This window comes from Branchiostoma belcheri, unplaced genomic scaffold, assembly GCF_001625305.1.
Source record: "Branchiostoma belcheri isolate BF01 breed outbred unplaced genomic scaffold, Haploidv18h27 scaffold291, whole genome shotgun sequence".
Classification (NCBI taxonomy): Eukaryota; Metazoa; Chordata; class Leptocardii; order Amphioxiformes; family Branchiostomatidae; genus Branchiostoma; species Branchiostoma belcheri.
The window spans coordinates 72,619-95,992 of NW_017803900.1; the positions used below are offsets into that span (position 1 = coordinate 72,619).

At 41.2% G+C, this 23,374-nt stretch overlaps 1 protein-coding gene across 1 annotated transcript in view; it reads left to right on the forward strand.

The window, feature by feature from the left end:
- LOC109473181 (tolloid-like protein 1) overlaps positions 1-23,374 on the forward strand; it is a 50,038-nt gene that overhangs the window by 943 nt on the left and 25,721 nt on the right. Inside the window, exons 2-12 of the mRNA XM_019773065.1 lie at positions 1,492-1,650; positions 2,806-2,904; positions 3,488-3,961; positions 4,851-5,004; positions 5,892-6,100; positions 6,386-6,787; positions 7,526-7,670; positions 8,560-8,768; positions 9,050-9,415; positions 10,227-10,371; positions 11,130-11,338. Of these exons, the coding sequence (XP_019628624.1) occupies positions 1,492-1,650; positions 2,806-2,904; positions 3,488-3,961; positions 4,851-5,004; positions 5,892-6,100; positions 6,386-6,787; positions 7,526-7,670; positions 8,560-8,768; positions 9,050-9,415; positions 10,227-10,371; positions 11,130-11,338 (2,571 nt within the window). The remainder of the gene's footprint in view (positions 1-1,491; positions 1,651-2,805; positions 2,905-3,487; positions 3,962-4,850; positions 5,005-5,891; positions 6,101-6,385; positions 6,788-7,525; positions 7,671-8,559; positions 8,769-9,049; positions 9,416-10,226; positions 10,372-11,129; positions 11,339-23,374) is intronic.

Genomic DNA, 23,374 nt, shown 5'->3' on the forward strand with positions numbered 1-23,374 from the left:
GGAATCTAGCGGGATCCGGAATCCTCCTAGGGGAGATTGGAATCCCTATCTCCCCTAGGAGAATCTGAAATCCTAGGGGAGACTGGAATCCTCATAGGAAAGATTGGAAGCCTGATATTCAGATCCCAATTCAGTAGAAGAAATACTAGAACTTAGAGATTGGATCATTTCACACGTAAACTTTCAATTATTTCAGCATAGGCAATTCTGCTTTCTGCCGCTGTTCATCCTCTGCCATCACTTGTTCAGTACGCTGTCACTTTGGTCACTTTGACTGGCTTGATAGGGGGAAACAATCCCTTACACATGTAAGTTATATGCCAAGTCACTAAGAAACTCGGAAAACTGGTTTTGAGTCACTATCTCACAATGGCCTGATGCAAATATCGGAGTCTGATTTACATATCCACTTACCTATGCTGAAATTGATTGAAAGTTTAGGTGTGAAATAACTTTTTTTCTATTTTGCCAAGCATTTTGATGCAGTCAGAATTTCCCCTTTTAAAACTGGAGATTGTCCTGTAAGAATTCCCACTTGTCAAATGAGGAAAAATTGGAATCCGTATCTCCCCTAGAAGAATCTGGAATCCTCCTAGCAGCGATTGGAATTCACATATTCAGATCCCAGTTTTGTGCAAAAAACACTTGAATTCCAATCTCCCCTAGGGGAGATAGGGATTCCAATCTCCCCTAGGATGATTCCTAGGGGTATATATATATATATATATATATATATATATATATATATATATATATATATATATATATATATATATATATATATATATATATATATATATATATATATATATATATATATATATATATATATATATATATATATATATATATATATATATATATATATATATATATATATACATTGTGTGTGTGTTTGTTTGTGTGTGTGTGTGTGTGTGTGTGTGTGAGAGTATATATAGAGTAAGCTGCTTAGACACAGACAAAATAGAAGTTGTTTAAAGTAGAAAATCTCGAACGGTTTTGCTACCTTGAGCGGAAAGAAGCAATCATGGAAAGCGTGGAGAGGGCCAACTGTTCTGCAGCAGGACCTATTTTTAGTTAAACTGCGGCATTATGACAGTTATTCACTACACTACATATTTGGCTCGTTGTAATTCAAATGTGCAAAATGCTGTCGACACTATTTATGACTAGATATGAGCCAAACCTCGGACATTATCATTGCTTTCTTTGATTTTGCACTAAACTTACTACGTTACACAAAAAGTGTACAACACCAGGTTATACAACACATTTGTAACAGTATGACTTGCTTTTAATGTTAAGTATTTCACCTGCTATATAAAAGTTACTCAGTTTTAAAATGTCCGAAGTTATGATCCCTTGCTCCCTAAAGATGAAACTAATATCTTCAGACCTTTCAGAGAAAAATGCCAAGTGTGATGTTGTAACCTCCGTTACCGGTATTCTGTACATTTCAATGAGAACGAGCCGCTTCTATGTTTCTAGGCTGCGGGACGACTGGGTCAGACGACTCCCATGACTTTGTCCTGTGCAAGAACAAGAAAGTGGCGTACCCACTGGTGGGCACTGCCGAGGGCGACTTCTCGTGCGTGGCAGACTGTCCTTCAACTATGAGAGTAATGCCTGGCACCACCAACTGTGAATGTGAGTGTGGTACCTATAACATTGGCCTATGATAACCCATGCATTGTCTTTACAGGACAATATCTCAAAAACCTAGAAATTCGAGCATTGACTGTCAAAGCACATCCTCGTTCCATACTTCATAGTATTTTTAAGGTAGATTAGTGTCATAATATGTTTGATATAAAGAAATTAATGCAATACTCTGTACCTTGAACAATTGTTAAGTAATAAATATTATTATTTATCATCAGGCGTATTGCTAAATTTTGCAAATGTTTATTTCATCTAATCTTAAAGATGTCGGTTTGTGATTCTCAAGGGTTCATTCATTATCACATTGCAATTAGTAAGCACACTTAAAGCCTTTAAAGACAGACTCAGATCTGAACCCATCTAACACCTGACTACCTAATGACGATCTCGACAACCATGATTTAACTATGTTTATTGATTTGTATGATTTGTTTATATGATTCATCATTCTTATTTTCAATTATTACTACTATGTTACCATTTCCTAAGTTACTCGGAATTTGACCTCTGGCCCTCCATCCAAAGACCACTGACCGACTGTTGTGCTTAATTTAATTTATGTTATATTATTTTTCTGTATTCTTGTTTGCATTATATTCTTGTTTATTTGTTATTATGGACTCTCTTGGAAATCAGCCCCTAGGGGCTGAAGAGACTACCCATACGTTGTTAAGATAAATAAATAAATTACATATGTTATATAATTCTACAATTCTAGCTTTTGAATATTTACCATACGGGCGCTATTAGATGTTTTAAAGTCTTGCACATGGTAGATGGGATGAGTAAAGAGCATAGGTAGATTGCTTCATTGCTGCTCTACGACATTGGTTAAATTATAGTATGAAGATAAGGAACAGTAAAGCATGCCTAAAAAAACAGTGCAATGTCTTTCATGTGGCAGGCTGGGCATTTAAACTCCGTCATACCAAATGTTTTTAAGTGCTAATCAGAGAAAGTAGTGTGCATATTTTTCAAAGATACATGTTGCTTTGTCTGCTCTAGTAGTAGAACACACTGGACTGTAGCTCGACTGTGTGGCCAAATAGCAATGGAAACGGAGATGGGAATCCGCCCCTATGCACCAAAAGCCCTGAAAGCGCCAGGGATTTCAATTTCAAATTTTAAAACATTTTACAGGTATCAAGCGTATGGAGGAGACACGTAGTGAGGATGTGGTGCAAGAGTGTGTGAAAGAGTGTCCTCTCACCCACTATGACGACAGCGGCACATGCATGGGTACGTAATTGTTTTTGTTTGTTTGTTTGTTTGTGTGTTTATGTGTGAAAGAGTGTCTTCTCACCCACTACGACGACAGTGACATATGCCGGGGTACATAATTGTTTATTTGTTTGTTTGTTTGTTTGTGGAAAGGTGTCCTCTCACACACTATGACAACAGTGATATATACATAGGTTAAGATTTGTTTGTATGTGAAAGAGTGTCCTCTTACCGACTATGATGACAGCGGTACATTTAGGGGTACATATTTGTTTGTTTGCTTGTTTGTTTGTAGAAAAGTGCGCTCTTACCCACTATGACAACAGTGACATATACAAGGCTTAGAATTCCTTTGTTTGTGTGCATGTGGAAGAGTGTCCTCTAACGCACTATGGCGGCAGCGGCATATTCAGAGATACGTATTAGTTTGTCTTTCTTTTATCCGTCATGAAAACAGCATGCGGTAAACCACTGGAACAGCAGTTGTCGTCCTGTCCTGTTTTTCTGGAAACAGGTCAAAATCAAAGCGCGTGGACGATATCCACAAAAATTACTTGGTGTGGGATTATTAAAAGTCATCACGTTACTATACTTGTTTCAGAGTGCAGCAGCTTGTGTCATGATGTGAGTTCTGCCGGGAGCAGGGTGTGCACCGGGCCGGCGCCCGACCAGTGCCACGCGTGCTCCTACAGGTCGGCCGACGGGACCTGCACGTCCGGCTGTAACCCCGGGCAGAAGGCCGTGCCAGGGACATCGGACGGGACCTTCATCTGTCAAGCCTGCCGGTCTGTGTACAGGTGCGTCAACGGAGACCAGGTGGACGAGATCTGCCCGGCGGGGACCTACAGTAATGCCGAGGGGACGGACTGCGACCCGTGCCCCGCGGGACAGTACAGCGGCTCCGCTGGGTCTACAAGCTGTACAATCTGCCCAGCAGGACAGTTCAGCGCCCGGGCGGAGTCTACCAGCTGCACGGTCTGCCCAGCGGATACCTTCAGCAGCTCCGCCGGCTCCACCAGCTGCCAGCAATGCCCGGCTGGGACTGAAAGTACAGCGGGCTCAACTTCCTGCTCCCGTGAGTGCAAATATGTAGTCGTGTCAAGTAGGATAAAGGCTCTGTCTGTTAACGTCCCTTTGGTGGCACATGTACCTAGTCTTATTGTCTTCGTCAGAAGGATTATGAAATTGTCTCGCCTGAGTGTGGGGAACTGCGGATTTTGTAATATAACTCTGGAAGGCATGATTCGACGTCCATGATTTTTGGCAGGCAGATTAGCGCTGTTGAGGCCGAAGTCAAGTACAAGTTTCGGCTTCGTGGGGGGTCTGTGTGTCACGTAGGTGCACCTTTTGTGTTTGTGGCTTGTTAGCAAGATAACTCAAGTATTTGTAAAATGTTGACTATAATTCTTGGTGTGGTGCTTACTATTGTCGGGACCAAGGTTAAGTTTGTTACTGAGCTTCGTTGGGGGTTTCGTTGTGACTACAGGGGGCATTTTGTTAATTTTTCTTGTGAGCAGGATAACTTTTGTATGTGTGGATGGAAGTTAATGAAATTTGATAGGCATGTTACTGTGGTGGTCTCCAAGATTGAGTTCAAAGAGGAGAGTCGTGGAGGTCGTTATGTCCCCGTAATAGGACCTTTTGTGTTTAGAAATCCCCACCTACATCTGCTTGGAGACAGCCGACAGCTGGATATAGCCGGGGAACCCCATAATGGGATGGGATCGAATGACGTTACATTGAGGGATTGTACTATAACTTCAGCAGGGGGAGGATAGGTTGGACATATGTCAGGTTATTTTCTACGGCCTGCATAATTTCATTTCAGTAAAAGCCCGCAACATTGTTCACTGACAATGTTCTCATGTGTCCGGACCCAAGAATTTCACTTCTTCTTGCTGTATCATGTCGGCATATATGCTACCTGTAGCAAATTATGACTGTGTTTTCACCTGCCATATTAGCATCTGCCTCAGTTCAGTACTCCGGCTGTCAGGCTGTCATACTGAGCGGAGACTCCGGTACAATCACCTCCCCTGGTTACCCGAACATGTACCCACCCTACCTCCGGTGTTCCTGGACGATAACTGTCAGCAGGGGAAGGCTGGCCGCCATCAGGTAAGTCCGTTAGGCTTATTTTTTAGACCTTTGAAGTTAGTTTCATGGCCTTTTAAGTGCTCTGTATAACATGTGGCAGTTTTAAAATTAAAGGTACGTGCTCTTTTTGGTCGTTATATGTGAACCTTAGCCAGTTTGTTTTTGAACCACAACAAAAATTTGTGGAGCAAATATGTGTGTCGTGTATTATTTGATTGTTATGATTTGTGTTGATTATTATGTGATACCCTGCATCAATTCAGTCCTTTAAAGGCTGCGACTGTACGGGTAAGGTTTGGACGATAAGGACCATTCATAATTTACCAATGACATATGGAGACAATTGTCCCTGTAGTACGTAAGGTCACAAAAGAGCAGAACGTAGCAACATTACTGATTGTTCATTTTATTCTAATTAGGCCATGTTGATTTGATTATATGAATGACATCCTTTGGAAACTCCCAAACTAGTGAGAATAAAAAAAGCTTGGAGAAAAGTTGCTTTCGTTATGAAATCTTCGTGGTTATGAAGGTTGAACAAATGACACATAGTGAAGTATGGCGAATGATCTTGTCTTTAAATTCATTTCTTTACATCTTAGTCTTTTTCGTTTGATTTTCGCATTCTATGACATAGGTATCGTTTTTAATTTGTTTTGCCACTTACGGTACGTTTTTGGTCATTTTGCAACTGTTTTGTACTATTGATTATGGTTGAAAACTTTTTTGTTTGGAAACAGCCGAAAAATTTAAGCGCGCGGATGTCATCCGTATAATCATATTAATATGGCCTTAAGTAATTTTGGCTATTTTCCCATGCAAGCAGCAACATCATATGGTCATTTCACGATAATCATGGCAAACCTTCTGTTATGTTACACTGATGTTGAACGTTAACATCTTTGCAGGTTTACAGGTTTGGGCATAGAGTTACACGCTAACTGTTTTTACGACTACCTGACGGTGTATGACGGCCCCACCTCCAGTGGCACACAGCTCGGCAAATTCTGCGGTAACACAATTCCGTCGCCGGTCGTGGCCAGTGGGAGGACCATGCACCTCGTCTTTATCTCGGACCATTCAGTAAGCGGAGCAGGGTTTTCCGTTAAGTATACGGGTAAGCAATTTTTACGTCCAATAAACAGTCAGAAATTCTGTTCAGTCAGAGAGTTCATTCTACTCGTTACGAATTCCGTCGTATGTAATTAGTAGTACGTAAGATTGAATGTTACAGACTCTGTTTACAGCTACCAACTGGCGTTCTCCGATAAATAGTCCCCTTCTACAATATTTTGTCCTTTCTGCAGGCGAGTTGGACCTGCGTTCTTCAACACTGAAGCACCTCGTGCAAGATTCAGTATGGGCCGCTGTTTGTTCACTTGTTTATCTCATTTCTATATAGGATTACGAACTTTTCTGTGTGATTCAAACAACGGGACCTGCACGTCTGGCTGTAACCCTGGGCAGAAGGCCGTGCCATTGACGTCGGACGGAACCTTCATCTGTCAAGCCTGCCGGTCTGGGTACAGGTGCGTCAACGGAGACCAGGTGGACGAGATCTGCCCGGCGGGGACCTACAGTAACGCCGAGGGGACGGATTGCGATCCGTGCCCAGCGGGACAGTACAGCGGCTCCGCGAGCACAGTGTGTCAGCCGTGCCCAGCAGGACAGTTCAGCCCGCAGTACAGCTCGTCCAGCTGTCAGTCCTGTCCGGCGGGGCAGTTCAGCAACACCACTGGGTCCACCAGCTGTCAGCAATGCCCGACTGGAACTGGAAGTACCCGGGGCTCCACTTCCTGCTCCCGTGAGTGCAAATATATAGTCGTGATATGGAGGATAAAGACTCTCTCTGTTAACGTCCCTTTGGTTGCACATGTACCTAGTCTTATTCTTTATGCTTTAGGTAGTATGTTACTTGTTACAACTTTGTAGAGCGTTTTCGACAAGGTCTGCTTAAGGTAATACATGATTTTAAACACAATTCTAGGTTAGTATTGAGGGCACACATGTACATGCACATGCATATGCACAAATGCATAAGTGAACACATTCATACCCGTAAACATACACGCATTCCTATAAATATATATCCCTTCACAAAGACATACACATGCCCTTACACATACAGACACTTGCACGCACACATACAAACACCGTGACACAATTATACATACACATACACATACATATAAACATAGCTATATATTCATACACATACACATGCATATACACATTCGCCTACACATACAAATCCACATACACATCCATCACACTCACGCGTAGGCGCACGCACACATTCACAAATCCCCGCGACCACTTGCACAGAAGTGGACCAAATGAGAATCAACTCTGCTCATGGGTCTTTTATTAAATACCTGCATAATTTCATTTCAGTAAAACCCCGCAACATTGTTCACTGACAGAGTTCTGATGTGTCCGGACCCAAGTTTATTCCAATTTCACTTGTTCTTGCTGTGGCATGCCGGCATATATGCTAGCTGTATGTAACCATGACTGTGTTTTCACCTTCTATTTACCTCAGCTCAGTACTCCGGCTGTCAGAATCCTGCCATACTGAGCGGAGACTCCGGTACAATCACCTCCCCTGGATACCCGGGCATGTACCCACCCTACCTCCGGTGTTCCTGGACGATAACTGTCAGCAGGGGAAGGCTGGCCGCCATCAGGTAAGTCCGTTAGGCTTATTTTTTTAGGCCTTTGAAGTTAGTCTCATGACCTTTTTAGTGCTCTTTATAACAAGTGGCAGTTTTAAATTAAAGGTACGTGCTCTTTTTGGTCGTTATATGTAAACCTTAGCCAGTTTGGTTTTGAACCACAACAATAATTTGTGGAGCAAATATGTGTGTCGTGTATTATTTGATTGTTGTGATTTGTATTGATTAATAAGTGATACCCTTTATCAATTCAGCCGTTTAAAGGCTGCGACTAAATGGGTAAGGTTTGGACGATAAGACCATTCATAATTTACCAATGGCATATGGAGATAATTGCCCCAGTAGTACGTTAAGTCACCAACTAGCAGAAAGTAGCAACATTACTGATTGTTCATTTTATTCTATTTAGGCCATGTTGATTTGATTATATGAATGACATCCTTTGGAAACTCCCAAACTAGTGCGAATAAAAAAAAAGTTTAGAGAAAAGTTGCTTTCGTTATGAAATTTTCGTGGTTATGAAGGTTGAACAAATGACACAAAGAGAAGTATGGCGAATCATCTTGTCTTTAAATTCATTCCTTTACATCTTAGTCTTTTTCGTTTGATTTCGCATTCTATGACATAGCTATCATTTTCAATTTGTTTTGCAACTTGCGGTATATTTTTGGTCATTTTGCGACTGTTTTGTACTATTGAGTATGGTTGAAAACTTTTTTTTGTTTAGAAATGGTCGAAAACATTCACGCGCGCGCGGTTGTCTTTCGTATAATCATATCAACATTGCCTTTATATTTTGGCTATTTTTCCATGCAAGCAGCAGCAACACATGATCATTTCATGATAATCATGGCAAGCCTTTTGTTATGTTACACTGATATTGAACGTTAACCTCTTGCAGATTTACAGTTTTGCACATAGAGGCATCTTATAGCTGCAGTTACGACTACCTGGCGGTGTATGACGGCGCCACCTCCAGCGGCACACGGCTCGGCAAATTCTGCGGTAGCACAATTCCGTCGCCGGTCGTGGCCAGTGGGAGGACCATGCACCTTGTCTTCATCTCCGACCATTCAATAGGCGGCGCAGGATTTTCCGCAGGGTATACGGGTAAGCAATTTTTACGTCCAGCAAACAGTCAGAAATTCTGTTCAGTCAGAGCGTTCGTTCTACTAGTTACGAATTCCGTCGTATGTAATTAGTAGTATGTAAGATTAAATGTTACAGACTCTGCTTAAACCTACCAGCTGTGGTTCTCCAATGAGTGGTCTCCACCTTCAATATTTTGTCCTTTCTGCAGGCGAGTTGGACCTGCGTTCTTCAAGACTGAAGCAACTCGTGCAAGATTCAGTATGGGCCGCTGTTTGTTCACTTGTTTATCTCATTTCTAGGGTTGCGAACCGACTGTAACCCCGGGCAGAAGGCCGTGCTAAGGACGTCGGACGGGACCTTCATCTGTCAAGCCTGCCGGTCTGGGTACAGGTGCGTCAACGGAGACCAGGTGGACGAGATCTGCCCGGCGGGGACCTACAGTAACGCCGAGGGGACGGACTGCGACCCGTGCCCAGCGGGACAGTACAGCGGCTCCGCGAGCACAGCGTGTCAGCCGTGTCCAGCAGGACAGTTCAGCCCGCAGTACAGCTCGTCCAGCTGTCAGTCCTGTCCGGCGGGGCAGTTCAGCAACACCACTGGGTCCACCAGCTGTCAGCAATGCCCGACTGGGACTGGAAGTACCCGGGGCTCCACTTCCTGCTCCCGTGAGTGCAAATATATAGTCGTGTCAAGTAGGATAAAGACTCTCTCTGTTCACGTCCTTTTGGTTGCACATGTACCTAGTCTTATTACCAATGAAAATGGAGGTATTGTTTTTTGCGCGTCTGTGTGTGTGTGTGTGTGTCTGTCTGTGTGTTTGTGTTTCCGCACATTTGTAGTCAGTGAAAAAAATCATTTACATAAACTCTACATATTTCATGGAGGTAAGAAGTCTCATATTTCTTGTTCTTTATGCTTTAGGTACTTGTTACAATTTTGTAGAGCGTTTTCTAGGTTAGTAATGAGGAAAAAACATGCATATGCACAAATGCATAAGTGAACACATACATACCCGTACGCATACACGCATTCCTATAGATATATATCCGTTCACAAAGACATACACATGCCATTACACACTTACACGCACACACACACCGTGACACAATTATACATACACATACATATAAACATAGCCATATAGCCATCCACATACATATGCACATACACATTCGCCTACACATACAAATCCACATACACATCCATCACACGCACGCGTAGGCGCACGCACACATTCACAAATCTGCGCGAGCACACGCACAGAAGTGGACCAAATGAGAACCAACTCTGCTCATGGTTCTTTCATTAAATATCTGCGTACTTTTATTTCAGTAAAACCCTACAGCATTTTTCACTGACAATGTTCTCATGTGTCCGGACCCAAGTTTATTCCAATTTTACTTCTTCTTGCTGTGGCATCTCGGCATATGTGCTAGCTGTAATCATGACTGTATTTTCACCTTCTATTTACCTCAGCTCAGTACTCCGGCTGTCAGGATCCTGCCATACTGAGTGGAGACTCCGGTACGATCACCTTCCCTGGTTACCCGGGCATGTACCCACCCAACCTCCGGTGTTCCTGGACGATAACTGTCAGCAGGGGAAGGCGGGCCAACATCAGGTAAGTGTGTTAGGCTTAGTCCTTTGAAGTTAGTCTCATGGTCTTTTTAGTGCTGTTTATAACATGTGACAGTTTTAGTTTAAAGGTACGTGCTATATTTGGTGGTTATATGTAAACCTTATCCAGTCTGTTTAACCTATCATGTTAAACTAGGTAAGGCAATCAACCCAGTCTGAGATAACCAATGACATATGGAGACAATCGCCCTTATAAAGTCACAAACTAGCAGAAAGTAGCAACATTACTGATTGTTCATTTATTCTATTTAGGCCATGTTGATTTGATTATATGAATGACCTCTGGGAACCCCAAAACTGATGCAAGCGTGCGAATAAAAAACAGTTTGGCAAAAAGTTGCTTTCATTATGAAATCTACGTGGTTTTGAACGTTGAACAAATGACACAGTGTAATGTATGGCAAATACTCTAGTCTTCATTTCTTTACATGCTTGTCTTTTTCGTTTGATTTTGGCATTCTATGACATTGGTATCGTTTTCCAATATTTTTGTTTGCAACTAACGGTATATTTTTGGTAATTTTACAACTGACTTGAACGATTGACAGTAAGGTTGACATTTTTTTTGGAAACGGCTGAAAACTCATTCGCGTGCGGATGTCATCCGTATCGAATCATATCAACATTGCCTTTAAATTTTAAATTTTTACATGCAAGCAGCAGTATTATATGATCATTTCACGTTAATCATGGCAAGCCTTCTGTTATATTACACTGATGTTGAACGTTAACATCTTGTAGGTTTACAAGTATCCAAATAGAGACACATAGCATCTGTAATTACGACTACCTGGCGGTGTATGACGGCCCCACCTCCAGCGGCACACAGCTCGGCAAATTCTGCGGTAGCACAATTCCGCCGCCGGTCGAGGCCAGTGGGAGGACCATGCACCTCGTCTTCATCTCCGACCATTCAGTAAATGGTCCTGGATTTTCCGTTGAGTATGCGGGTGAGGAAATGTTATGTCTCACAAGTTGTCAGAAATTAGTCAGAGTCAGTCAGTCTACTGGCAGAGAATTTCTCAGACTGCTGCTAAAGACTAGGGGAGAGTCGTGAGGCCATTTTCGTCATTCTTAAGCTGCAAACTGATGATAGTTTTCAAGCAGTATACAGAAGTGGTAAACTGTCCTCCGTTAGAAATGGTATCCGACTCTTGTGCAGATATAAAAGAAAAAAGTCAACTTTGTAGACAACAATCATGTCGCCCCTTCCACCGTAATAACTGTCCCGATATTTGAATCGAATCCCCTTTCCTTTTCTTTTCATCACATGCACGCCTCTCTTGGGGATATAAAGGTACTTAGGTACTCAGCGCAACAAAATAACTAGCTTATGGTCGTATTTAAACCACAGTATTCACAGTTAATGTCTCCGAGTTTTACAAAAATTATACTTGTACAGCTTTGTCCCTCACACGGCTTTGTTTCGTTGTGTTTAGCAGTTTTGAAGGTCATATGTATCCTACTTGTCCCGATTGCTTTAAAGTTCCTTCAAAAATAAGGTTTCTGACGTTCAGTTTTGTTCTCCTCTCTGCAGGCATGTAGGACATCTGCCAAGTTCTTCAACTTTCAAGACTGAAGCAACTCGTGTGAGATTCAGTAAGGGCCGCTGACTCGTTTATCTCATTTCTAGGGTAAAGGATCCAATGTCTTTTAAAATTTATTTTTTGCTCAATTTGAGAACGAACAAGATTTTTATTTTCCATCTGCAATCTCCATTTTTTTTGCAGACGTTGTTTAATTGGTAAAGAAACATCACCGAGTTGGTATCCTAGAAATGAGATAATGTAGAATGTAGTTATTATATATAAGCCATTTGAGTTTGATACAACCTTTAGTCCATGACTTCCCCAGAGTAAACGTCCACCTGTTTTTTCCCTATGTACAAATAACGTCTTTTATTCAAGTGTCGAGACTAAAGCAAAAAGACTACTGGAAGATGTTGAAATCACGGTTTAAAGAACTATCGTGTTTGACTTAATTTAAATCACACAAAATGAACAAAGTATTGTCAATTCCTTTGTCCAAAATGATGATATTCAAGCTGGAAACGATAACCAAAATACATTTTACATGAATGTTCAGTAATTGTCTGCTTATTAAAACCAAAATATGATGACAAAGCCTTATGTCAGGAAAAGTTGGGTTGTTTCAGATTCAATTGGTACGACGGCATCTGCAATACAATGTTGGGACAACCGTCCACAAACATTTTTTTTCTGATTATTTACTAACTGAGGCATTTTTGAAGTGGACTTACTTAACGTTTAGTCAATTTAAAAATCCTGGCTATAAATTGTATCCAAAGTTACTACCGATAAAACGCATCAAAGAAACAGACTATAAAATTCATTTATGCGAACGTGTTAAACATGTCCCTGCATTGTATGTAGGAAAACTTAAGAATATACGAATATACCTTGTACAACACCCGGTCGTAGCTGGTTCATTCCTTGGCTATTTTGTTGCGCTGTTCATATTTACAACCTGACCGTGAACTTCATGTCTGTGAACAATAAGCCTGTTCATGGTTTAAAATGCGCATGCACGAGGTCAAAGTTGAAGACCACTAACCTAAAAACAAAAATGCAAATAATCGTGAATTTAATCCAGGTTGTAACTGAATGAATAGCAAAATTATTTATTTACAACCACTTTTTCTTAATTAACAAGAGCCGACGTTTCGATGTTATTGTTAAAAAGTGGTTGCGAATCAAAAACTTTGTTTCACACAATAAAGCAGTTTCGCAAGCAACTGGATAGTTTTGAAAACTGTCAGACTATTCCAGTAGCATCTTCTGATTTTTTATTTAGTCACTGAGTAACTGTTTTTCTGTGTATTTGGATCTCTTAATGTCATCGACGTAACTTGTAATCAGTTCTTGTCTACACCAAATCCGATACCATGTCCAGGAGTGTCTTGTTACGTCTCAAAAGCCTTTAACATTTTACACTGCGCATGTACGATTTAAACCATGAACCAGCTTATGCTATTCGATGGTGTGATTACCTTGTTATGACACGGGCTTTAGGGTGTTCTTAATCCATTCTTATCATTTAATCTAATCCATTCATTACTTATGAATTGAAGTACTAGTTGGCATCATGGTTACTCAATGATGACAGTTGTCTGATATCCCGTCACCATGTTGCCCGTTTGTAGCACTCAGGTCTACTTGTGTTTCAACCATCATAATTACGGAATCATAACATAACACGTATGTTGGTTAACATGTACAAAAGGTAACTGTCAGAATAAGAAAGCCTTTTTGCTCATTCCAAATTGAAAGCGACAACAACTTCAGTTTGAAACATTTTGATGGTTGAGATACCGGTATTATGCACCTGATAAGGATTATATATACCCAAGATGTTATTTGTTTTCAAAGAAAGTAATGTATGAGTTGAAATATTGATAATTATGAAGGAAAAAATGCTCAAGATGGCGTTAAATCAGTTTACATCAATCCATAACCTTCATCAAAATCGATTTACTGGCTGAGTGGGTATACATGTATACGTGAATATCGGTAAGCTGCTGTTGATAGTAAACATCACACATCAACGTCCGGTTATGTTAGTAAAGCAAGGCAACGTCTGGTTAACATATGTTCATTCAGCACGTCAGCAGAACTTACTGCGCCTGCGCCAAACCCGTATTGTTTGTACATAACACCTCGGCAAGACGTATTTGCATATGTAAGGAAACATCCCGTCTGTAGTTTTTAAATTTTATGTTGGAAAAGAATTCGTCTGCAAAGGAAACATTATTTGCTGACCAAACATTAAACGGAAACCGCGCAGCATCAAGGTTTAGCGCAGGCGCAGTGCCAGGGTTTCTGGCTTCATGTATTCCTTACTGTATGGCTTCCTTTGCGTAGTCAGGGCTCGAAATCCTTTTTTCAGGTATGTGCAAAATTACACATTGGCAAACATTTTAGCTGCAATTTAAAAAAAAAGTATGCGCAAAAAGTTTACACATCCAGGTAATAAGGTAACCCAAAAACAGTTACTTAACTGTATATTATTTTGGAAGCGGTTAGATATTTCAGGTAGCATCCATTACCGTTCGTCAGTGACACTAAGAGCTCTAGACTGCAGGAGAATGGACGATTTATAAGCAAAAAACTATCTATTGATATGCAAATAAATGAAGACAATTTTTGGAAGTCCAAAATGAAACAAAAGTTAGACAAGTCAAGACAAGGAAGATGATTACACATTGCCGAAATATTTATGATTGCACATTGAAAAAAAAGGATGATGCAAATTAGTCGAGAAGCTCCTGTTGTTTCACAAGTGTTGTCTGTCCTAGGGGCTGGGGGCGTCAAATCCCAATTAATTTTTGCTTCTTTGCCTGCAACGCCCCCCTCCCCCTCCTGCTCTAGGTGCCAAATTGCACATTCAAAATATTTTAAGTGCAAATCTTGAAAATCATGTGCATTTTGCACATTGCACATGGGTATTTCGAGCCCTTGTAGTACATATAGTGATCACCATTCACCAATATTAGCATTTTTTTTGGAAATCATAACAGCATTATAGCCACGTTTTCCCTTAACAGAAGCATGCTTAAGTTAAGAGATCATTTTATCATTTTTAATTAGTCTTAATAAACCTGCATTTGCCGTCAAATATGTGTGTCCGGCCATGGTTTATTATCATAGTTGGTACTGGGTATGTAGTGTATTGTTTGGTGCACCAAATCCATAAGGCGTTTTTGGCACCCAGACAGATTAGCCTAAGGGGCTCGGTGGGCGTAACTCAACCGTATAGGTGGAAAAGTCGTGTAAAGTGCATTTCCCAAGGGCACAGCGTCGGGCCACGGTGATTATCGAACCCGGGACCTCTCGGTTCCAAGTCCAACGCTCTAGCCGTTCCGCCACCGACGCCACGACTGAATTGTTGTAAACACTAGTATCAATCCGTAAATAATTTCATTAGGTTGGTAAACGACTGAAAAGCAAAGTTCTTTGTTTTTCACAAGCCGACGTTTCAATGACCAGCTGTCATCTTCATCAGGACAATTTTGACTGGTTTACTGTGCACTGACGCTAGATGTTATTTGGTGCATAGTGCACTAGAGGTGTTACATAGTTCACAGTGCACTTAAGCTAGTTTTTCCTGTTGACAATACTTGTCCCAAATGCGAAGTTCTCCAACAACAATATTAACGCCTTAACTCCATATTAACGCCTTCTGCAAATGCCAGGTCATTCGGCTCCAAAATAGAATCTATTTTATTTACGACATGGCAGGGAAAAAAGGGGAACCACTACTCTCCAAGCAGAGGTTTGGGTTTTGAGTTATTTTTGGCATGTTTTTAGACTTTTAACGGGGTTTCTTTTTTGCACTGGAATTTTTCTTTCACCAAACAAAATAACAGAACGGCAATAACAAGGACGGGCAGTTTGATCATGGATGACTTCCTCATGGTCGACTACGTACACGTGACGATAGACAAGACATAGTTAAGATTTGATTTGAAGCCAGTTAAGAAAGTACGTAATATGTTAAGAACGTTTTGTTACGAATTTCCTGACCAGTAAAAAATAAGTTCCCCTTGGCCCTGTAAACGCGTTTTACGGAAAAAAAGGCTCTTATAAATATTTCTCTTCTGAACATGGGCCTCTCAGTAAACTATGTCTTCTTTCCCTGTAAGATCAAAGCTCTGTAAGTGTTTCTCCTGGACGAATTACACATTGATGTGCTTGGGCTCAACCTCCTGGCAACACCGGGGAAAATAGAATATTTTTTGCTTAATTCAATTACTTGTTTAATAGTGGCAATTAAACTTTTCTTTTAGTCCAGTAGGTAGAATAAAGATTTGTTTTGTAAGTCACAGCTACCGCACATGCAATCCTTATTTACTCTGCTCTACAAATTGGCTACTGTTGAAAATTACTTCTTTTCATCGATAATGATAATTGTTAAGTTCCTGACCTCTACTTTCTGAATACCTATTGCTTTTAGTTCATAGTAATAAACTTGATTGTTGTAATTAGGTTCAAGTAAGTCCTGACTCTTTCTCGCCGGCTTTGTCTAACCTGAAAGAGTGACAAAGGTCTGTATGCCCTTTCCGTGAGACTTAGCGAGTTATTGTAATTGACCGTTAGCCTGCTCTAGTTTAATGATATCAATATGTTAACCAGCATACCCTGCTTTTCCGCTCCCATCGCAGGTTTCTACATATAATCACGGACTCACTCAAGCAGAACAAGAGGTGTTAGCTTAGCTTAAAGATCACAGTACAACAAGCACATTAGGTGGAGGAAAGCAACACAAAGAACAAGGGTCACAACAGGACATGGCACGACCTGCCAATGTTATCTCTATTCCTAAATATGTGTAAAAGTTGGCCAGGTGTCAATGTGGGTCTGCTTGGGTTCAACGGCAAGCTCAGGAACACCGGCAACGGTTAACGGTAAACTGACGCACATTCCCAAACGCACCACGCTAGATTTAGGTCTCTCACAAATTGGTGAAACTTGGCTAAGACTAAGTATATCAACACGGTCCAAAATGATATTTCGTGGTGAAGAGAGGTAGGGTTTTACAGCTAGGATTTTTTACCCGGGTTCAAATCCGAGTTTTTTTAATAATACATAACAGACATTTCAGCGCTGTAAACAAAACAACATTATTTGGACAGGGGAGTCTCTGTGAAAATAATGTTTCTTATTTTAGAGAAAATATTTACCGTTAAGACTGGCTCCACGGAACCTCACGCGGAACCCCGAAAACCTGATACCCCTCCCCAAATTGAAAACTTTACCCTAGAAATTGACCGCCGTGATAGATATTGAATGTGCGGTAGGTGTGACTTACAAAACAGCTTTAAGGTATGAAGTAACTCTCTATTCTACCTTCTCGACTGAGAAAATCTCAATTTGCTACCATTCAGACAAATAACCGAATTACGCAAAAAGTATACTGCTCCCTGCTGTTGCCAGGAGGTTGAGCCCAAACACATCAACGTGTAATTTGTCCAGAAGAACCACCTACAGAGCTCTGATCTTACAGGGAAAGAAGGCCTTAAGTTTATTAGGAAGCCCATTTCAACAAGAGGAACGTTAATAACAGCACCGTTTATTCCTACGTAACAAACGTCGAAAAATAGGATTTTTGTCCATGGAAACCTTTACGAGGGGAACTTACTGGTCAGGAAATTCGTAACGAAAACGTTCCCAACAGATTATGTATTTTGTTAGCTGGCTTCAAATAAAAGGACATGGCACTAAAGCCGCAGACCAGATTTTCCCATCGACCAGGACTCAGACTGTTTCTCTGAGTCTAATTGTGTATTTTGGAGAAATTCGGCACAGTGAGAGATACATTGAGAATCTTTACTTGTTTACTGCCCTGTTAAGAGCGAGTCAGGTGTACGTAGTCGACCATGGGGAAGTTATCCATGATCCTACTGCCCGTCCTTGTTATTGCCGCGGCAGCGAATAGTCCGGCAGAGCAGAAACTTTCCAGGACTTGGTCAGAACCGGGAAACATTCTCCCAGACTGGTCAATGGCACGACTTCGTTACGACGGCTGCAGGTAGGCGTAGAACTCTACCGCTATTTATATATCAACTTTAGAAAATTCAAGAGTTTGTTAGAATTGTCATTTGTGTTGTTTATTGTGCAATTGTTAACGTCAACTAGATACGAATAAATGAATATCTTCGTCGGTACTTGGACAATGGCTTGATTCAAATATCTGAGTCTGATTTCCATATTTACTTACCTGGAATTGAAATTGACTGAAAGTTTGGGTGTGAAATCATTCCGTCTATTTGAAAAGCATTTTGATGCAATCAGAATATCTCCTTTTAAAATTAGAGATTGTCCTGGAAGAATTCCCACTTGTCCTAGGACAACTTGGAATTCCTATCTCCCCTAGGAGAATATATTATCCTCCTAGGAGAGATTGGAATTCAGATATTTAGATCCCAGTTCAGAAGAAAAAAAAAACTTAAATGCTAGTCTCCCCTATTGGAGATAGGAATTCCAATCTCCCCTAGGAGAATTCCGGATTCCCCCGGATTCCAATCTCTCTTTGACGTATACAAGAAACACCAATTATCAAAAATTATAATATAATTACTGTACCTTTCGAACAAAATGCCCGTGATGCAGAGGACAGAAAAAGGTCAGAATACAAAGACTTGTTGAATGAAATCCACAGTCATAGCACCTACATGTACCAAGCTACTCTTGTAACGGTTGAAGTAGGAAGTAGGGGGTGGGTAAGTGGGAAAACCCCTCGAAATTAAGATCATTATGTGTTTTTTTTTAATTTTATTTTATTGGTTTTGCTGGTACAAGACAGCCAGGGCAGCTAGAAGCTATTACAAATGTGTTGTTAACCACGAAGACAGGGAAGTACATAAAAAGCAGACTGGGCAAATGTGCAATATGTACCTCGCATGTTGAGAAGACCTAATGAATCACCATTTTAAAACTGAAGTTTCGGCGTCCAGTTAGTCCGACGCACGCATACTTATCTTGCGTCCCGTGAGTTTATATTGTTAACTCATATCAAGGGATTGACCTAAGTGGTTTATCAGTTCGTCCTGTATTTTTGTCAAAACTTAATAAAGATGATTTCAACTCCCTGATTTTTGAACAACATAAAAGAAAGCAGGAACCTACAGCAAAAGCATGATTTTCTAAGATTGTGACATTTTTGTATGAACGTTGGTTAAGCGAGGGTCACAACCCGCTGTACATGCAATTCGGTGCTGTTTACGTGCAAAAAGGTGGGCCAATTTCACATTTTGGGATCCGTTAGTGCTGGGTACCGCCTCCGTATGGAATCCTACGGAATCCCACGGATGTGGGAGCACGCTGACACGCCGTAGCACTAGGCGTCCATGCAGAACTTTTCTTTGGGCTGCGGATACAACCCTCTATGATGCCAGTACGGGCGACGCGTACGCGCGTGCTGTACGTATATATACGTACCGTACATAATATAAACAGCAGGTATAAGTACGGGCTGCATATCAGATACGGTGACGTGGCAATCGCTCAGAGATCATTCGTTGTAAGTTATTTTTGTCCGTACGTTTTTTTTTTTTTGAGGGGGACGACGCCATTTTTTCCCGAAAACTTGGGGGACAACTGGCAAGAGCAGGGAAGGGGTACGTTAACGCACGTCACTTGCACGGTTGCGGAAGGTTAAGTACATGGTAATTTAGCCATGCCTGGTCGTGAGCGGTTGCGGGCATCGTTCTTTTTATTTATTTATTTATTCATTCAGCGTACAATAAACATAATAAGGGTACAGGACAAAGTGACGACGGGCTCAAGTTAGGTAACTTATGTTAGGGCCGCCACTTATACGAATAAAACTAATATTACTAAACAATGCAAAACACTAACCAAGAATACATGTAAAAGAAAAGAACAAACGGTCGTATTGATAAAGCGAGAGTCCACATTCCATACCCAAAAGTTGAAAAGGACACAAATAGAATTAAAAGCGTTTTGTTGCTAAAAAGTAAGTTTGGGCGGTTATCATAATATTACAATTAACTCGAAAAGGATAAACCGGGGAACCGTTCAAAATTAAAAGTTGTTTCGCTTTATCTGAGAGAGTGTGTAAGTTAACAGAGTGTCCTAAGATCCCGGAAAGTTTGCTGAGGAGTTCTGAACGGTGGAAGTTATGTAAAGGGCAGTGTAATAGGTAATGAGTAACTGTTTCGTATTGACACCCGCAGCTACAAGCAGGGCTAGCAATAAGACCCCCTGTGAAAAGATTATAATTAAAGCTGCAGGTGCCAATACGAAGCCGAGTAAGAAGAACACAGGACACGTTCTTTGCGCAAGTGAGTTGTACGTGCTTACAACGCACGGTCTTTGTGTGATGGCCACGCTAAGCTTTGGTACCATTTGGATAATGTGCCCCTGGCGGGTATTTACCGGGCTGTTTATGGCACTTTCGGGTGACGGCTCTTACGTGGCCCAATGGGACAGCCCGCGGCTACCGGGCTATTTTGGCCCGTCCGGGACTAATCCTGCGAGAGAGCGTCAGGATTTACTTGAACTTAATTCCAACGACCAAATTCGTTATTTAAGATTTCCACTCAAAGCAAGTACTCAGGAAGATTTGAGGGGATTATAAATGAATAGAGATTGTATGTGAGGTAACTGTGACTTACAAAACAACTGTAAGGCATGAAGTAACTTCTATTCTACTTTCTCGACTAATTAACAAAATAACTGAATTAGGCAAAAAGTATTCTGTTTCCCGCTGTTGCCAGGAGGTTGAGCCCAAACACATCAATGTGTAATTTGTCCAGAAGAACGACCTACAGAGCTCTGATCTTACAGGGAAAGAAGGCATAGTTTATTAAGGCGCCCATTTCAACAAGAGGAGCGTTTATAACAGCACCTTTCATCCCTAAGTAACAAACGTTAGCCGAAATCTTTGTTTTCATTTATGCTGATAATAAATTTTTCAGCATATTGTTACATATGTCGGTTAATCGATGCCTTTTACCTGAACTATTTTGCCCCGTCAATTTTAACGTATAGAATGAATTTGCTGACTGAACCTGTGTCTGGAAACTGTGCATTTTTATTTTTGCAGGATCTATGCGGAGTTTGAACCGAAGGATTTGTCTGGTAAGATGTGTGAAGAAAAGGGGGAACTCCGGGACGTGCAACTGACTGACATTAAGGACAAAAACTACCAACAAGTGGAGAATAAAGGTAAGGTTAAACCAGACTTAGTACCAACATCTCAGGCTATATTCTAGCGATACATCTATCAACACAACGTCTACCAACAAACCTTTAACGTAACCCATAATGCGTTCCATCTCCCGAACCAACTCGTTAAACCTGTGCCCGTTGTTTTGGGCACTTGAGCTACTTCGAAATCACAATCTATTATCACAGGCCTCACTGCTAATGGGGCACAGAATCCTTATTCGCACAGGCGCATCCAAACCTGGCTGAAAACAGTGGAATTCTTGGTATATGCTGAGCAATATTTTCATTTCCAATGTCGTTTTTTATTTCTTTTCATCTTGTTAAAAAAGGCTTTAAGGATTGTTTGAGCTGCCCGGTAGAACTATAAAAAAATGGTCTTACTTTCAATGTTAGTTAGGCCACACTGATTTAATTTTATGGATGACATCCTCTGGGGACCACAAAACTAATGCGAGAGGGCGAAAAAAAAATCCAGCCAAAAAAAAATGCTGCTCAACCACAGGAATACAAAGCCGATATTGCGGATTGAACCACAGGACACAGTGACTGCATCAAATAAACAAGTTTTTACTTGCAGGAGGTAGATGTAGATCATCTTATTCTGGTCTCATCCTCCTTTGCAGCTTCCTCCTTTGCAGCTTCCTCCTTCGCAGTTTTCTCTCCCTACAGAAAAACGTAAAAGGTTTGCTTGACCTACCTTGTAGGTAGCTATATACATTATATATACAGTATATAGTTTATACTTTATACCCTGTAGAAGTGCATGGGAAGCGTGTCTGTTTCCCCACACTGCCAGCATACCAGTGGCAGAATGGTCAGTGCCCTAGACTTGACTTGCGCAGAGTAGTAATAGTACACCTGGTGCACTACATGAAAGAGCCCTGACAAAAACGGATGCGAAACAGAGAAATAAAAATCATTTTTCAAAGAGGAAATTTTGTGAAAATTTGCGAGAGCTCAATATTAAAAAAAAACACCCAACAGAAAATCAACAAAAACTTGCGTGAAGAAATGCATCTTGTTGGAAATTTGCCATATGATTACAACATCATAATCTACATACAACTACTGTAAATCATTAACAACTTTATTTTGTCTGTATCATAACACGTGTACTCACCCCTCCCCATAAATTTTGCTGCGTTCCCAGATTCTCGATCGAAATCAGAAAAACAGACTAAAACAAGGAAAATCGTAGATTTCAAACCTCCGGGTTTTTTTTGTATTCTATTGGTTTAGGTTATTTGTTTGTGTGTAGTATGAAAGTTATGTGCGTAATATGTTTGTATGTGTTTGATGGCTACTGACGGTTGGTTCGGTATGGACTGTTGATTAACGTGTCTCACAGTCTGACAGCCTGCACCGTCACCTGCGCCATTACCCTCGCCGTCATTGCTGCGCCGTCACCCAAATTTTTTATCGGAACCAGACACCCCTCTGTTTGACCCCTTTTAAATGCTAAGACCCAAAACTGCAACCTCCCCATTTCTTAACAACATGGTAAATTCCATTTTCAGCATGGCGGGGGTGTCCGGAGCACTTAAAAACATTTTATTTCGACGCCCATAAACACATATGCAATTAAACAAAAACGTTCTGCATCATCTGCAGCCCAATAGCAATACGTATACCGAACAACAGACCAATCCGTCCAGCCGATCGCGAGAAACAGCTGCTGACAGAAATGTTTCGAACCATAGTAAAACCTCCTCGCGGAAGGATATCTCCTTCCCCGGAGGTAAAAATAACTGAACTATTCTTACCTCAAAAGCTGACTTCTGCTGACAATCTTCGGCTTTAGTTGTTGCAGTTTTGTCCACAACAATACGGACAAAACAGCCGAACTGAAAAGTGGCATGTCCTGACCTACTTTAACTAAAAGTTTAAGGCCACCTCAACTACTCTCCTATTTGTGTCATTTGTCTCATCGTTGTGGCCGCTCTGGAAAGGACGTCTGTCCGGGCGATACTCGCTGGCTACCACGAGTCGCTCGTAAAGCTGGGCAAACGTTACATCCCCCTCACCAATGTCGATGGCATACCAGTCGACAACAACGCCTCCAGTTTTCCTCTGCACTTTGACGTAATTTTTGAGGAGGACGCTGTCGCCATATTGCAAACTTCGCGCTCTACACTGTTATTGTAGCTAGTACGCACGTGCAACAGGTTCATTTACGACAAAATTGACGTTTTGCGGTAATCTCCAAGCAGATCATCTTTTGGTGGGGAAATGGATACAGACTGGCCAATTTGATACTGTCTTACCCCACCAAAA